General features: G+C 45.5%; 1 protein-coding gene across 1 annotated transcript; it reads right to left on the bottom strand.

Moving 5' to 3' along the window:
* Positions 1–1,752: 1,752 nt before the first annotated feature.
* Positions 1,753–14,608, bottom strand: LOC130033311 (AP-3 complex subunit sigma-1-like). The gene is made up of 4 exons (XM_056124945.1): positions 14,568–14,608; positions 14,370–14,496; positions 2,022–2,325; positions 1,753–1,946 (listed from the first exon to the last, which is right to left on the bottom strand). Exons 1-4 carry the CDS (start codon positions 14,606–14,608, stop codon positions 1,753–1,755), a joined length of 666 nt encoding a protein of 221 aa, XP_055980920.1.
* Positions 14,609–17,597: the final 2,989 nt, after the last annotated feature.

Here is a 17,597-nt window from a genome sequence, read left to right as displayed (position 1 = left end):
TTTGTTTATCTTTGCTTCCACTCCCTTGGTCAGTGGTTTAGTTTTAGCTTCTCTGCCTGTGTTTTTCTCCACGTGCCTTGTGGATTCAGGCATGATCTTGACGTCTTTAATCCGTTTTGATCTGACTTCTGTGCTTGCAGTTAGAAAGAGATCTGAGTTCTTTTATTTACTTATCTACTTATTTATTTATTGCATGTAGCTGTCCAGTTTCCCCAGCACCACATGTTGAAGAGGCTTTCCTTGCTCCTCTTCATATTTTTTGTTCCTTTATCAAAGATTAAGTGAGGAATGACGAAGTCCTAAATGCATCATGGAAATAATTTCAAATAATAATCATTTCAAATCAACAAGTAAACTTAAAGACAGTGGGAGGTGATCACTGAGCGTTCCTGCTTATAAACCATCTGCCCCCAGATTTATAGGGCCGAGAATCCAGCTTCACCAGGCGAAGTGTTGATCACCACTTTTGTTTTCGATCTGGTTGAGGCTGAGAATTTAGTTCACCCAAGTGGGTCACACTGTGGGTGATAATATCAGCCACATACTTTTTCTATTTAACTTTGGGAATTCATGTTCGATCTCAATAGGAAATGATAAACACAAGCGTTAAGTCATATAATCGGTCTTCAGTGTGAATGACTGAGCTGCAATAATTTATTCTCCTTGGGCAACACCAAGTTAAGCTCAATGATTAAATCAGGGGTTTGGAAAAGAAAGTGGATTTGTAATCCAAGTGTTTTTCTTTCATGTTTCAATTTCTCTTTTGGAAAGTTAAAAATGAAAAGTTTAGGGCAGAAGGGAGTTGTAATAATATCTCTAATCCTGTTTCATTTGGGCTCTGTTCATTGGAAATGTTCTCTTTGATATGTTGTAACAATACTGGGACCATTTGGCAGATAGGGTGATTACTTATATCCCGCTTACAAGGCAAATAAAATCTTTTGAACCCCCTGGATATGTTGAGCATTTTGTTGATTTTCCTCTATGGTTTCAAATTTAGTTCATTAGGAGTGCTGAAAATTACAGCACACCATGCCAGTTTTATTAACAAACATCCTCTTTGAAAAAGAGGCCAAATGATACAGCTTCTCAATTAGAAAAATGTGCATTGAGTTCTGGAGGCCATAAACACACTTAACACACCCGCAACGGCCTCGAAAGCCGGGGTGAAGCAGGAAGTGGAAACTGATGAACTATGAGATCCAAATAAAATAACCCAGGGTGCCAGTGACTTGGGGAGATTCTTTTTTTTTTTTTTTTTTTTTTTTTTTGCTTTTGAAGTCCAGTTACCTTGGAGTTTATTTCAACTAAGAGAAAAAGGTCATGTTTTCATGCAATACATACTTGGTTCTTTAACGATTATGACAAGTACAGAAAGAATTAGGGAATGCGGCACTTGTAATCCATACAAAACACCAAACATTTTGGGTTGTACATAATTTAAAGAAATGTCTCAGACACTTTTTGAAATACTGTGGTAGCCAATACACAGAGGCATGCCTTAGATGGGCAGAGAAATGCAGTTTAGAAAGAAAAAGAAAAATTACACCAAAACCACTCAATTTCTTTAAAACCACTGAGCAAGAAAAGCAACATTGAACTTCCATACTGACTTAAACAACTTCTCTGCAATACCTTGACTTAAATCCAAGAGCAAAAGTTAAGACTCTCCTCTCCTCTGTTTTGGTAAACAACTGCATGGTAAACCTAGGTGACTTGTTTCCCTGGACTTTACCTGGCCTTTTTAATCTTTTATTTAAAAGAGGGCAGGTTTGGCACTTGAATACTGATGTCACCAATGTTTATATTTCTTAGGATCTCAGGAAGATTCATAATCTTTACAGCTGATACGGCACGGACTGGAGCTCCTGCTAAGCCAGCCTCAGATTTCTCCAGTTTATTTTGTGTATCGATTTGTGTGAAAATTTCGTTCATATTGGTCTCCAAGACCATTCCCTCCATCACTATTTCTGCAAGGATATTGTGAAGTCATACCTGTCCAGCACTCCCACAGCAGAATTCAGTGATCTGAATTAAGTCTAGAATGCGAAGTTCACTTTCAGAAGAATCTACACAGAAAACAAAATACAATGTTCCATGTCTATACATCAGTTCGTTGTCAGATCCTCCGATCAACAATCCTCCTTCTAGGAAATCGCAAACATTTTCATCTCTCTTCGATACCAAATGGAATGTCTCCCTGATGATCTGCTGTCGTGTATCTTCACGGTAGGGCTGGTAGAACTTGGAGATCCGTGGCTTCCCGTGGTTGTTGAAGATGAGAATCGCCTTGATGATGGCTAAGCCGGGCTGACTCAGTGGGCCCTTGGGGCCAGGGGCGGGAGCCCGAGCCTGGCCTCAGTATCTTGTTGGCGATCCTTCCCCACCCGCCCCTCCCCGAGACATGAACATGAAACATTTTAATCTCGGGGCGATTCTTTTGAACAGAAGAACCATTTAGCCCAGCTTTCTAAGTTTGTTTATGAAGATCTTGGATGCCTAACGTCCCAGATGTGCACGCAGCACCATGAGAAGCAGCATCTAACCGTTTCTGAATGACTCCGCCTTGTCTCTGCCCGGGTCGCTTCACTTCTCTAGAGAGTTCTCATTTACTCCAGAGTGATCATCAGTCCACACTCTTTAGACTGTAGCAGCGTCTGTGTCGTTTAACTTGGTGTGAGAGTCAACTTAAGCCGCATCAGCCTTTCCCCATGAATAATCTCACCACCATGTCTGATAGTCACCAGCGGACAGCTTCTCTTGTAGATCAGCACCCTTGTCTTGGCTGCTTTTTGTTCTGCTATATCATTCAAAATCGCCTTTACTCTATGCATACTGAAAGCATGTTATTTTAGGAGCTATCTATTCCATTTTCTCTCTCACCCTACATGCCACTGCATTCAAATATTAATGAGAAGATGAACAGCACTTCTTCTTACCTGCAGTAGAATAATTAAAATATCCAAAGCAAATGCATTCATTAGAAATTTCTTTTTTAATTGAATCCCCAAGGAACAAAGTAGTTCATGACTGAGTCTCAGGTGTGTGATGTCTGACACCCGTCCCTTCATCCACGTTTTCTTCCCTCTCCTAATATTTCCTGTTTCCTCCACTACCTGCCTCTCTGGAGGCACTGTTTTTTCTGCTCACTGCTGTGGTTTGCAGTACTATTCCTGATGGATGCCATGCATGTCCTTTGCCTCCTTCCAGTGCCCAGTCCTTGTCCAGAGTGACCACTTCCCTCTATCACGTTGTCATGTCCCCTCCCTGACCTGTTCCCCCGTTCCACAGTGCCAAGCTTCCTGCTAAGGACCAGTCCTCCTGCTCTTCGTATCTATTGCCTTTGGGCATTATTAGTCCCCTACTATGTTTCCTTTGATCATGGAAAGCACCATATTTTTTAAAAAAATTATTTTATTTTTATAAAGTTGTTCGCAATAATATTACATTTAATATTCCAACATGAATCCCACCATCATGACACCTCCCCACCATCATATTTCGAAGGTTTCCACCCCAGCCACTAAAGCCTGCCCCCAAAGTAGGACCTAAATAATTTATTTTGTATTGCTTTTCATGAATAATCTGCTAAAAATGATCTAAAAAAGTTTCCTTAGAGGAAAGTGTGTGAAGATTGTCGTATTTCCCCTTGGAGCCGTTAAGTCCTTGTGTAAGAGATTACTAACATGTTGTTAAAGGTTGGGCCTTGTGTGCTAATAGATATATTTGATTATTATATTAAATATATTTATAAATATATTAATACATATTAATATATAAGAATATTATTCCCCACAATTGGCTGGAAAGCACCATCTTAACATTCCTTGTGAGCAAGCTCTGTTTTAGGGTCCTGATATGTAATGTATTATCTTTGCAGCAAAGATGTGGACTAACAACTCTTGCTAGTTTTGCTATCCAGAGAAGGAACTGAAGCACAGAGAGGGAGAGCGACTTGCCCAAGGTGTCCAGCTTTTCACGAAATCTGCTATTGAACTCTGGCAACTAACTTTAGAATGGGACCCCTAAGCGATGCATGGATCAAGATGCAAATTGCATCACTAATTTATGTCTTCTTTCCCCACTTTGCTTGCAAAGGTTGAAGTGTGAAAAATATCTCATGATCCCAAAAGGCAGAATCTTTCACTTTCTGAGGGATTTACATATTTAAAGTTGTCCCTGAAATCACCTCCATTATAAAGTTGTTTTTTCTTCTTTTTAATATTGTTACCATTTTATTATATATAACACCATGATTTACTAAGTTGCTCACAATGCAGTTGTTTCAGGCATTCAGTGTTCCCACCGCAACCCCACCTCAGGGTGCCCTTCCCTCCACCAGTGTTCCCAGTTTCCCACTCCCACCCCCCGGCTGCCCCCCTTAGCAGGCAAAACAAATTTACTTCATATTGTTTGCTACAACACAAAGACAAATGGAATGATGAAATCTTAGACCAATAAAAGCCAACTTGTGATCATTGCTATGTCTCACAGTGGTGTTACTGAAGTCATTGAAGAATTCCTCGGTGGGTCAGTGCAAGTTGAATCTTCTGTGTTATTGTTTCGGCTCACTGAACCCGGTGGTCTTCTATGAAACTTTCCCATCAGGTTTGCTGTGACCCTACTGGGCTGGCAGCACTATGGAATTTGGAGGAGCTGCATGGCCGTGTGTGTGGCTGCGTGGTCCAGGGGCTGTGGTGCAGGAACAATTTGGTGGCTTGGCAGCTTGATGAGGTTCAGTTGTGGAGCTGGGCATTCCTGTGTAGGAGGGGGTTGGTTGCTGTACGCTGTCATGCTTTCAGACAGAAAGGGAAATCCACTGCCCCCATTCCTGGAAGGCCCAGAGTTCTCAGCCCAGGTTGCAAGGTTGGTTCCAGAGGGAAGGTTCAACCACATCATGTTCCTTTTGAGATAGGCTGTACTGCTTCTCTGCTGGCAATATGGTGGGTGTCAGATTTTGCTTCTTATGATGCAGTTCTAGGTCATCCATCCTTGGTGAGAGTCAGCCTTGGGCTCAGTATCGAACTTCCAAGTTCAGCAGGAGAAACTGTGTTTCAGTGCTGTCAATCAATAAAAGAGTGTAAGAGAAGACTCAAATACTCAAATGTCCCTTCAATAACAAATAACAATTAAAAAAAGGACAGGGAGAAAAGAAGGACCTGGGGGAAGGTGGGGGGTGGGGAGAGACTTTATTCTATTAGGGCCCCTGGAGCAGTGCTTTGGGGTTCTCTGGGGCGAAGACTGGACTGACTCAGAGCGAAAAGCAACTTGGATAGACTCTGGGGTCCTTTCTACAGGAGATGGTCTGGGAGGCAGGATACTGGCGGGGCATGCTAAAAAGCCTGTCTGGAGCATCCCTCTGCTCATCTCTGTGTGCTGTTATGTGGGCAGGTGCACATGGGAGGGTAGTTCAGTGTGGTTCGCTAGGGAGGGCCTTGCAGGTCCTTCGACACCACCAATTGAGTGGCCACACAGAAACAGGGTGCAGTGCTTCAGGCACACATTGAGCCCAGCCAATCGAGCCTCAGTTCAATGGCTGCCATTTTGCTCACAGTGTTTTGGGGACCACTTGGTGCTGGGGTTTGAACCCGGGGCTTGTTTATATAACCCCAGTCCCACGCTTATGTGTCTCTGATTTGAAAAAAGATCTTATTAAAGCACTGTGATTTACAAAGTCATTTATAGTTGAAGTTTGGGTCTCTTGGTTTCAGTGCTTTGAGTCTGTGGTTCGGATAGTCGGCTCTGTCGTTCTGTAACACCACCTTTAGTATCTTGACCCCTGACCTGCCCCCTAGCGCTTCTCGTTTGTCTCTTCTCCCCTCCCTCCACTCTTTCTTTCCTTCCCCCCCCTATACTCTGGGGTCAAGGTTGATCTGGGGCATCTTCCCTTTCAAACATTGCATTCTCTCATCCAGTTATTCTACATGCCACGTACAAGTGATACCTCTTCTGTTCCAGTCACCTTCCTTATTAACTGGTTCACTTTTCCATATCTTTTGTACACTGTCTCCTCCAGAACAACTTTTTTTAGCCTGTCCTCTAAAAGGAATTATCTTGTCTTTGGGTTAGCGCTATCTGATGTTAAATCTATTAACTGAGTATGAAATGCTAATCGTGATTTTTTTCATGAAAAAATGTTTTGTAAATAAAGGGTGTTTGGAGGATCCTCCCAGGAGGGGAGATGCATATTGAAAGTAGACTATGGACTGAACATGTTTGCCACTCAATGCCTCTTTTGCAGACCACAACACCCAAAAGGAGAGAGAGAACAAAAGGGAGTGCCCTGCCACAGAGGCAGGGTGGGATGAGGGGGATGGGGGTGGGAGGGATATTATCCATGGTGGTGGAAAATGGGCACCGGTGGAGGGATGGGTATTTGATCATTGTGTAATCGAAACCCAAGCACAAAAATTTGTAAATCTAGAACTGTACCTCATGGTGTTTCACTAATAAAAATTAAAAAATAAATAAATAAAAAAATGTTTGGTATTGTCAAAGTCATCTTGGTCTTGTTTTTTATAGTTTCTTATTTGTCAGACACAATTGTCAACTCTGTCTGCTTTCTTAGGTCACAGGAAGCAGAACTAGTCAATAAGTTTTGACCGATAATTCCCATACTTAAATTCTTTCAGGGGAGGTTCTGTTTTTCGCTATTATTTTAGCTATTTCTCAGTTTTGATGATGGAACTTTCTGTGGGATTACTGAATTTTTGTCATGCAAAGCTCATCTACTTTTGTGTGTGTGCTTAAGAGAGAGGGAGAGAAAAGTCATTTTCCCAGGAGTTTTTGCCTTGCAGTGCATTGCACGGCATTACCAGTTAAGAATCACTTTCAAATAAATGCTTGCTTCGAGAATTATTTATACTCCCTTAGATACTGAGTATTTTGGGCAATAAATTGGTGTGAGAAATGGCTTGTGGGAATAACTGAAAGGATTTTTCTTTCTCTTCTTTTCTTCCCCCTCCCCTTCGCATTGATTATTATTTTTAAAATTGTTCTCCCTCTGAGAGTAGAAAGCCTTTCCTTCAGGCCTGAGAATCGTCAGGAATTTTTACACTGGGTAGGTCCTGCTGCTGTTTCAGACCTTAAAAATGAAACACACGCTCAGGTTAGACAGAGTTGGCCAGAGAAAGCCCGCACAACTCCCCTTCCCTTTCTGGATGCCCCTCTCACTCATAACTAAAAATCCATCATCTATATTTCACGTGCTGCATCTCTGTTTGCCATGAAGGTATTTTGACCGCCTGTCCCAGCATCTTCATGAAACATTTGATCTACAAACCGGACCATTTACATTCCCCTTCCACAAAATATTTCTCGTTGTTGGAAATGTGTTTTTCCTCCCTATTTTTCCTATTCTGAGCTGCGCTGCCAGGGCCAGGCTTCCGCGGGCACACGTGGGCATGTCTCTCACTGACACGGCTTCCCAGGAATGCTGGGGGCAGGGGCCGTGTATTTTGCTTTGGGTACAAATGGCATTTCTAATTTGTCATCCTAAGAAAAAGCCCATGAGAACACTTTTCCATACTCCCCCCGCCCAGCCCTGGATTTTCCTGCTTAAGATTTGTGCCAACACGATGGATAAAAATATATCAAGCGTTGTTTGAATTTGGGATTTCCTGTTTATTCCTGAGTTTTGTCATCAGTTTTAAGTCTCAATTGGCTATTTGTATTTTCTCTTCTTTGAAAGGCCTTTTTAAAACCTTTACCCTATTTAATAAAAGTCTTGGTTGTTGTTATTGTATGCATTTGTTTGAAACTCTCTGTATGATCTGGATATTAATCCTTCATCTCCTTATTTATTGCAAATATCCCCATCCCCGCACCCCCCTCCCTCCCAACACGATATTCACATTAGGTTCTAACCTTCTTGTGATACCTATTAACACATGGAAACATTTTTTTTTAATTTTTAAAATTTATTTATTTATTTATTTTTTATTAGTGAAACACCATGAGGTACAGTTATAGACTTATAAACTTTTGTGCTTGGGTTTTAGTTATACAATGATCAAGGCCCCGTCCCTCCACCTGTGCCCTCCTCCACCACCACGGGTCCCAGTATCCCCCCCCATTTCCCCCCCCACCCCGTCCCACCCTGCCTCTGTGGCAGGGCATTCCCCCTTGTTCTCTCTCTCTTCTTTTGGGTCCTGTGTTTTGCAAGAGAGGCCTTGAGTGGCAATCATGTTTGGTCTATAGACTACTTTTAGCATGCTTCTCCCACCCTGGGAGGGTCTCACAACACCCTTCATTTGGTGCTCTCTTCTCTATCTGAGCTTCCTTTTCACCTAGAGCGTGTGGCTGGCCTTCAAGTCGTGGAGCAAAATTCCTGGTACTAATCTCAGCCATTCCTGGGTGTTAGTCTCCCGTTTTGTTGCTTTATGTTCCCCAGATGAAAGCAATCTTTCTGTGTGTATCCCTCTCTTTCTGACTCATTTCGCTTAACATGATACTTTCCATGTAGTACCACTTGTATGTAAATTTCATGACTTCATCTTTTCTAACAGCTACATAGTACTCCACTGTGTAAATGTACCAAAGTTTCTTTAACCAGTCATCTGTTCTCGGGCACTCAGGTTTTTTCCAGATTCTGGCTATTGTAAAGAGTGCTGCAATGGACAAACAATTGCAGACACACAGAAACATTTAAAAAGTTTATTTTCTCAGTATTCCAATTTCTTTCCTTATGGTATCTGTGGTTTCCATTATTTCTTTTCCTTTGGGTTTTAGGACCACACCCAGCATTGCTTCAGGATCTTTCCTGGTGGGACTCGGGACAGTATGGGGTGACATGTGCAAGGCCCAGTGTCCTATCTCTCCAGCCCCTCCACGCAAACTAAGAATTTTATAGTTTTATTTCTGATGCTTAATTCCTGGCTATACCTAGATTATGCTTTTGGAAACAGAGTAATATGGGGATGCAAGACGTTTTAGATGGGTATACGCACGTACCATTTTTCTCTCACTAAAGTAAGTAAAGTAAAGGCCCTCCCGTTGTTCATCGATTTGCTCGAGCGGGCCCAGTAACGTCTCCATTGGAGACTTTGTTGTTACTGTGTCTGGCATATCGAATACTCTCGGTAGCTTGCCGGGCTCTCCGAGAGGGGCGGAGGAATCGAACTCGGGTCGGCCATGTTGGCCGCTTGTAAGGCGAACGCCCTACCGCTGTGCTATCGCTCCAGCCCCAGCCACAAAAGCTCTTTAATATGTGTGAAGCTTTCATGGATACATTAAATTGTATCTCAACTATTTTCTTTCTTTGAATTATTTTCTTACTCTTGCTCCAATACCCAACTGACTTGGCAAAAGAGATTTTTATTGATTTATTATTGGTTTACAACGACAATGAAATTTTCGTAGTGCAATGTCAGGCCTCTGTGTGTGAGATCTTTGGCTACACCCACCATCCAAAAGGTCCCCCAAGCCCCCAAAGACCTCCCTACCTACTACTTCCCTCCCCCACCCCCCCCCTTCCTTCTGGAAGTCACCACATATATATATATATATTTATTAAAAATCTTTTTAATAGTGAGACATCATGAGGTACAGTTGCAGACTTACACATTTTTGTGCTTGGGTTTCAATTATACAATGATCAAATACCCATCCCTCCACTGGTGCCCATTTCCCACCACTACGGATCCCAGTATCCCTCCCACCCCCCACCCCCCAATCCCACCCTGCCTCTATGGCAGGGCATTCTCTTTTGTTCTCTCTCTCTTATTGGGTGTTGCACGACATATATTTTTTTTCATAGAGTCTAAGAGTTATTTTGTGTAGCTAATTCATTGTGTTTATAGTTCACGTATGTGAGCATGTCAGGCATGACCCCAAAACAACAATAGCAAAAAATTGTAAGCTGATATGTCTTAGAACACATTTTTCCCCTTGTATGGTGGGGGTGGGTAGGTGGCCAGAGTATGGAATTTGGGGGACAAGAGTCATAGTACAATAGGTAAAGCCTTTGACTTGCCTTTGGCCAACCCAATCTGCGTTTGATCCCTGGCAGCCTATATAATCCCCAGAGCACACCCAAGAGGGGCCGTGAGACACTCTTGGTCCCTGAGCGTAGAGCCAGGAATAAGCCCTGAGCACTGCTGGGTGTGGTCCCAAAACAAAATAAAACGAACAGCAGCAACAACAAAAAGAAGTATGGAATTTGTTTTGCTGGGCAAAGCTGGCCCTTGTGGGGGCTGTGTTCTTGCCCTTCCCGCTTTCTAGTGACCACTGCTAAGCAGTTGCATTACAGTTGTTCTAGCACAGATGGAAGCTTATTCACAGTTTCTGGGGGTTACGAGTTGGACCATTTTTGGGGGGGGCATTATTTGCCCGACTGCAGAGATCCATGTGTCTAATCGTGAATTTCCAACAGGTCCTACTTCTGTGTGAGAGAGTTTATGATTTGTTTTGCAGGGGAAAGAGGCCTTTTCAGGGTTGGGAAGATTATAATTCCACACCGGGGGACGACAGCTAGTAAGAGTATATGAAAATTGGTGGGAATAAGTCGTCTAACCAGGACAGAGCAAAGCTGGCATTCTGGAAAAGGAAAATAAAAAGACTCAGGAAATGCTTCTATGAAATCAGGCTGAAAAAGCCCCCGCACAGTCAGAGTGAAATGGAAATGGCAGCAGGTCCCCAAAGGCTTCTGCTATGGTATGATGGAGGTTAAGTCCCCTTCCGGTGACCATGTCACAGCCAGCAGTAAAGCAAAGCCGGGCACTGGACACTGCACACTAATCGTGGCCTTTGTCTTTCCAGCCCATGGGCTAGGTGCTCTCCAACTGTCCTGTCCTGTAATGTCTGCAAAGCTGAAGAAAGAATCAACGCAGACCCTCCTTGAAACCTTTCGCTTGAGACTTGATTGCTCTCCTGTGATGCTCCTTTGTATTCAAGGACAGTTGCCAGATGTTATTTTGCCATTGCTGGGTAGCCACTATTTTTTTGTTTTGTGGGCCCCACCTGGTGATGCTCAAAATTTACTCCTGGGACGTATATGGTGCTGGGGATCAAATCCTGACTGATTGTGTGCAGGGGAAGTGCCTTACCTGCTGTACTCTCTCACTGATTCCAATTTCCCATTAAAAATTTTTTTTTGGTGTCACATCCAGATGTGCTCAGGGTTTACTCCTGGCTTGGTGCCAGGGGTTACTCCTGGAGGCTCAAAGAACCATATGTAGTGTCAGAGATTGAACCGGAGGGCATGCATTATCTTGTATTATCTTTCTGAACCCAGGAGTCCCCACTTTATCACAGCCCTGTAACCTCTGTGCTGGAATTATAGCTTGGAAATTCCGTCTAGGGCTGGGACCCTTCACCTGTAAGCACCCAGGAAGCAATCCCACATCAGAGGCCTGGGAGCATTTGCAGAACCTGTGTGGCCATGATTTGGGCAGAAGTTTAAAGCAACAGGAAGAGTATGTCAATATCACCTGAAGACTGAGTGTAGTATTGAACGAAGAGTGGGGAAACCGAGGCTGTCTCTTGTGGCTCTGAAATGCGTCACGTGCTTCAAAGAAGCGAAGTCTAGCCTACTCTAGAGAGAGAACGTTTCTGCAACGTGGTCCTCTATAAAAGGTACTCCAACTTCTTTAGCTGTAGCAGAGAATTCTCTTCATCATTTTGCTTGCCACGTGGTAGAAAGAGCTTTGGAATTTTGCTTGGACCAGACCTGACTGTTTAGAGCTGTCACAGACCCTGGAAATACTGGCTCAGCACTCATCCCAGACACTTCATTTAGAGAGGTGTGAATCTTTTTCTTTGCACATCTGAAAACCAGTTTTGTTTCATCTTGTCACATTAAGTCCAGCTGGCTGAGACACTGACTCTGCATTTAAAACAGTTTCCCCATAAGATGAGACTAAAACCCGAGGACAATAGAGACCAGGGCAAGGAGGACTGTTCCATGGTTGGAAGCCTGCCTCATGAGCTGGGGGAGAAGGCAGCTGGGATAGAGAAGGGATCACTAAGTCAATGATGTTGAAGGGATTGCTCAGAACGGGACATGTGTGCTGAAAGTAGATAAAGGACCAAACATGATGGTCTCTCTGTATCTGTATTTGCAAACCATAATGTTCAGAAGTTTGATTTGCTCGAGCGGGCCCAGTAATGTCTCCATTGGAGACTTTGTTGTTACTGTGTCTGGCATATCGAATACGTCACGGGGAGCTTGCCAGGCTCTGCCGTGCGGGCGAGATACTCTCGGTAGCTTGCCGGGCTCTCCGAGAGGGGCGGAGGAATCGAACTCGGGTCGGCCATGTTGGCTGCGTGCAAGGCAAACGCCCTACTGCTGTGCTATCGCTCCAGCCCTTATATAATGGGAAGACGTATTCGACATGCCAAACACAGTAACAACAAAGTCTCCAATGGAGACGTTACTGGGCCCGCTCGAGCAAATCGATGAACAACGGGAGGGCCTTTACTTACTTACTTTACTTAATGTTCAGAAGTAGAGCTAGAGAGAGTAAGAAGGAAATTGTCTGCCACAGAGGCAGGAGGTGGAGTGGGGTGGGGGTAGGAGGACACTGGGGACATTGGTGCTGGAAAATGTTCACTGGTGGAGGAATGGCGTTTGATAATGTATGACTGAAACTCAGTTGTGAAAGCTTTGTAACTGTATCTCATGGTGGTAAAGGTAAAAAAGGTAAAGGCCCTCCCGTTGATCGTCGATTTGCTCGAGCGGGCCCAGTAACGTCTCCATTGGAGACTTTGTTGTTACTGTGTCTGGCATATCGAATACGTCACGGGGAGCTTGCCAGGCTCTGCCGTGCGGGTGAGATATTCTCGGTAGCTTGCCGGGCTCTCCGAGAGGGGCGGAGGAATCGAACTCGGGTCGGCCATATTGTCTGCTTGCAAGGCAAACGCCTTACCCGCGGTGCTATCGCTCCAGCCTTGGTGATTCAATAAAAAATGAATTAAAAAAAACGTTTCCCATTAGAAACGTTGACGTATTTCTGTTTTGTCTCTAAATACACCATATGAAGAATGAGATCATTCATGAGGGTGGATAGTGGTCAGGCACTTGGAAGCTCCTTTCTAGAACTCAGTGATACTTTTCTTCTATTCAGATGGGGAGGTGTTCCAAAGGGCCGAGAGTGTGTTTTGCGAGCTGGAGGCCTACATTTGATGTCTGTATGGTCCCCTGAGCACCAAGCTGGGAGTAGCCCCGAGCATGGCCGGCTGTGACTCAAATCTCACTATTTATGTATGTTTTTTGTTTTTGGGGGGGTTACACCCAGTGGTGCTCAGGGTTTACTCCTGACTCTTTACTCCTGACTCTCTCCTGACTGTGCTCAGGGGACCACATGGGACGCCGGGAATTGAAGCTGGGTCAGCCATGTGCAAGGCAAGCACCCTAACCACTGTCCTCTCCTCTCTATCACTCTTGCCCTTGATTTTTTAAAATTACTTATTTGACCCCACAAACAGTGTTCTAGGGGTGCAGGGCCACTTCCAACAACCAGCCTGGATGTCAGAGCTGAGCCAGGGTATCAAATGCTCAGATCCAGGAGTGCTGGGCTCCAGGGACCACATCAAGTGCTAGGGGACCGTGGAGTGTTGAGATTCAAACTTGGGTCCCTCACAGAAGCCTGGCATGTGGCCCTCCCAGCTGAGCCATCTCCCTGACCCCTGTGCTCATTCAAACAGATTTTGTTGCAATAAAGAAAAAAAATTGACTTGTCCTTAATATCTGCATTTTAGGGACTTGATAATATCCATACACCCATGACCCCATAGCATACTGATAACACTCAAATAGACTGGAAACAGGTTGGTTATGAGGATTTTCCAACGTGAGCACATGTAACAGGAAATCGACCCTGTTAATGTCTTTTGTCTTTTGTCTTTGGGCCATAGCTGGTGGTGCTGAGGGCTGACTCTGGCTCTGTACCCAGAGATCACTCCTGGGGAGCGCTGGGAACCATATAGGGTGCCGGGTTTTTTTTCCCTTTTTTTTAATTAGTGAAACACCATGAGGTACAGTTGTAGATTTACAATTTTTTGTTCTTGGGGGGTGCCGGGTTTTGAACCTGGGTCAGCTGCATCCGAGGTAAGCTCCCTTCCTGTGGCACTCTGGCTCTGGCCCTACCCTTAATCTATCTTTTTAAATTTTGGGGTCACACCCGGAGATGCTCAGGGCTTACTCCTGGCTCCGCACTCAGGAATTACGCCCTGTGGTACTCAGGGGACCACATGGGATGCTGGGGATCAAACCCAGGTGCAAACACCCTACCTGCTGTACTATCGCTCCGGCCCCCCTTCCTGTATTTGGAGTGTGCATTGCAGCTCTGATTCAGGCACGGCTGTCGGGGGGACTCTGGAGTCTGTTCACTCCATCCCACCAAGACCTACCCCAGAGTAGCATTCCCTACCTCGTGCAGGCTGCCACCATAGCTGTGACCATAGTGACCCCGCAGGTCCCACATGTAAGCACAGCGGTGCGGCATTTGCGGCAGGCACGGGGCACGTGTTCTCTGCAGGATCATCTCCACTTTGCCACTGAAGTGACAGTTTCTCTTCTTACCCAGGCTGAATCATAGCCTCGTGCCACGATTCCTTTATCCATTTACCTGGTAAGGGCCACCCCTTCCACCTTGAAGTCGGAGACCATGTTGTACCCTGAAGCAGTACTCTTTGTCCTGTTTTCCCCTCATTATTTTCCTGCTTTCTCCTCTTGTCCTGGTCATGGAGATTTTCTCCATCTAGTTCTCTAGAGGGCTGGAGGGATAGCACAGTGGGTAGGGCGTTTGCCTTGCATATGGCCAACCCGGCCGACCCGAGTTCGATTCCTTCGCCCCTCTCAGAGAGCCCGGCGAGCTACTGACAGTATCTTGCCCTCACACAAAGCCTGGAAAGCTATCTGTGGGGTCTTTGATATGCTAAAAACAGTAACAACAAGTCTCACAATGGAGACATTACTGGGCCCACTGGAGCAAATCAGTGAACAACGGGAGGACAGTGCTACAGTTCTCTAGAACAATAGCATTGTCTGCGATCACATTTATTCTGGTATTTCCTCCCCACAGAGATCTTTTCTCAGAAGGGATCTTTCTCTATTTGTTTTTGGGGTGGGGGTCTCCCAAGCCCCCCAAAGAGACTCTGGTTCTCCCAAGCATCTCATGGTTGGATACTCTCATAGATCTAGGTGCTGCTGCTGAGACCTGGCCCCGTGATGCTCTAGCCTGGTGATTTGGGGGTCACTAGGACCTAGACATGTCAAGGACCACATGGGACCAGGGGTTGAACTGAGGTCTCTGCGCCAGACCTGTGCTGTGGCCCTTGTCCCAGAAGCCATCGTCCCACCATGGCTGGGCGAAGAGTTTGGACAGTTACTGGTGGAGATGAGGGAAGTAGGAAAGAACCTTTTCAGAGGAGGGAGATGAGTGAGAGGAGGAGCCTGCAGGGGGCGTGGGGAGAAGAGGATGAGCTGGAGAGGCTAACAGCCCTAGGTAGAGGGGAGAGGCCGTGGGCAGGAAAAGCAGGATGGTTTTGGCTTCTGTTCTTTTGTCTTGGGCCACCGCTGGCGGTGCTGAGGGCTGACTCTGGCTCTGTACTCAGGGGCCACTCCTGGGAGACCCTCGCACCTGCTCCGAGACCCCCAAGATAGGATGGCGTTAGGGACAGAATGGGAGTAGGATTGCCTATGTCAGCTTTTGGCAACCCCTCAGCGAGGCGAGTGGAGGTCAGGCAGGCTGCTGGCTCTGTGGGAGGGAACTCGGCATGACTCTCTGAAGCCGACTCAGGGTGTAGGGATTTGGTCGAAGTAGGATCCCCTCTCTGTCTGGCACCAGACAGTCTATCATCGGCCACCATCCAGATCGCATGTCCTTCTCTCCTGGAAGGGAGCAGAACATGCCGCTCGCCATAACCATGCCGCTGGACCCCATGCCAGGCGGATTCACTGGGGTGCCCCAGAGGGGGTTAGGTGAGAACCCTCCCCGCCCCAAGGGACCCAGCCCCGGCAGCCAAAAACCTCCAGAACCCAACTGCTGCCACGCTCACGGCAGCTCTCCTCACGCTCGGACTGAGCCTTGCCCATGAGTGAACCTATTTCTGGACACTTCATAGGACACACCCCACCCATACTCCAAGGGTACTGCACCACATTTGATGAGGTTCACAGTAGCAGGCAACCAATCTTAGAGGGAAGCAAATATATATATATATATATATATATATATTTTCTTTTTTACAGATGTATATACATAAGGCTCAGCCTTTAACAACATGTTAGTGATCTCTTATAGAAGGTCTTAATGGCCCCGGTTGAAATAGAACAATCTTCACACTCTTTCTTTTAAGGATACTCTTTTTGTAGCATATTCAGTAGTTTTTCATAACAAACAATACAAAATACATTATTTTGGTTCGTTTTGGGACAGGGATTAAGGTTTGGGATAGAAACGTCTGAAATTCAGTGGTGGGAAGGTGTAATGATGGTGGGATTGGTGTTCGAATATTAATTGTAATCAAATATTGTGAACTACCTCATAAAATTTTTTTAAAAAACAAGGAAAAGGAAGGAAGGAAGGAAGGAAGGAAGGAAGGAAGGAAGGAAGGAAGGAAGAAGTTGGATCCCTGGAGTTAGTGTAATTTCTGGGAGGATGAGTAGAAAGGGACTCAGCGCCCGAGGACAGGATGCAGAGGACAGCAAGGATGTGGCAGCCGATGCAGGCAGCTCCCAGCACTTCGGGTCTGCCTTCCTAGCCCAACCTCCCATGGTCCCCCGACTTCCTGGGGGCCCCTTGGCCAGGCAGCCTGCCCTAGTGCCTCCTATTCAACCTCCTTCCTCAGTCCCAGATTCAGGGGACACGATCCTTCTCCAGTCAGCTTCTTCCTCTGTGGATCGTGGCAGTGGCCGAAAGCCTCATGAAGAAGGATGCTTTAATTTTGCTGAGCCTGACTGAGGGAGGAGGAGGAGGACGTGTTATCACCCAAACATCTCATCTCCACCTGTGCCCATGGAGCACCCAAAGAAGCTTGAGCTTCTGGTTGATGGGAGACCATCACCAAATTTCCCTGCAGATGGCAGCCAGGAAACGTGTCATTTCCCTGCAATGATGCCTCACTTTCCCTGTCTTTAATGCATCTTTATTCTACCATAGCAGAAAAGTAGAGCAACCAAGATGCATTATCTAGAACAACTGACAGGCAGGTCAACCACAGTCAGCTAAACATTCAACAATGGAATAAAGCATCTTGCGGATGGGGTGTAGGATCAAGAGTCAAGAGACCATGCAGCGTTTTAGTAATTTTTTGTGTGACGCCTAGAATCAAACCCAGGGCCTGGCTCTTGTGAGGCAAGAGTTCTCACACTGAGTTCCCTCCTGGCCCTCAGGCGACAGTTTCCAGCACTTTCTGCCACATAGCCTTGAGTTTCACTCCACCCTTGTTTGGGTTCCTGGTGATGTCCTATTCTGGATGCAAAGTCTGAATCCAATATAGCTCCCTTTGGAGAATTCCTGGGGTATTGGCCCTGTTTTTTGCATGAACGTGTCCATGAAAATGATCAGTTGAACAAGCCCAGAAATGCCCTTAATTCTGCAACACCCTGTTCCTCCCTGCTCCACTCTGCTCAGACCTCTCACACCTCTACTCCT

The sequence above is a fragment of the Sorex fumeus genome, unplaced genomic scaffold, assembly GCF_029834395.1.
Source record: "Sorex fumeus unplaced genomic scaffold, SorFum_2.1 ptg000053l, whole genome shotgun sequence".
Classification (NCBI taxonomy): domain Eukaryota; kingdom Metazoa; phylum Chordata; class Mammalia; order Eulipotyphla; family Soricidae; genus Sorex; species Sorex fumeus.
The sequence above is the reverse complement of the archived record's forward strand: the minus strand, read 5'-3'. Positions and strand labels throughout refer to the sequence as shown.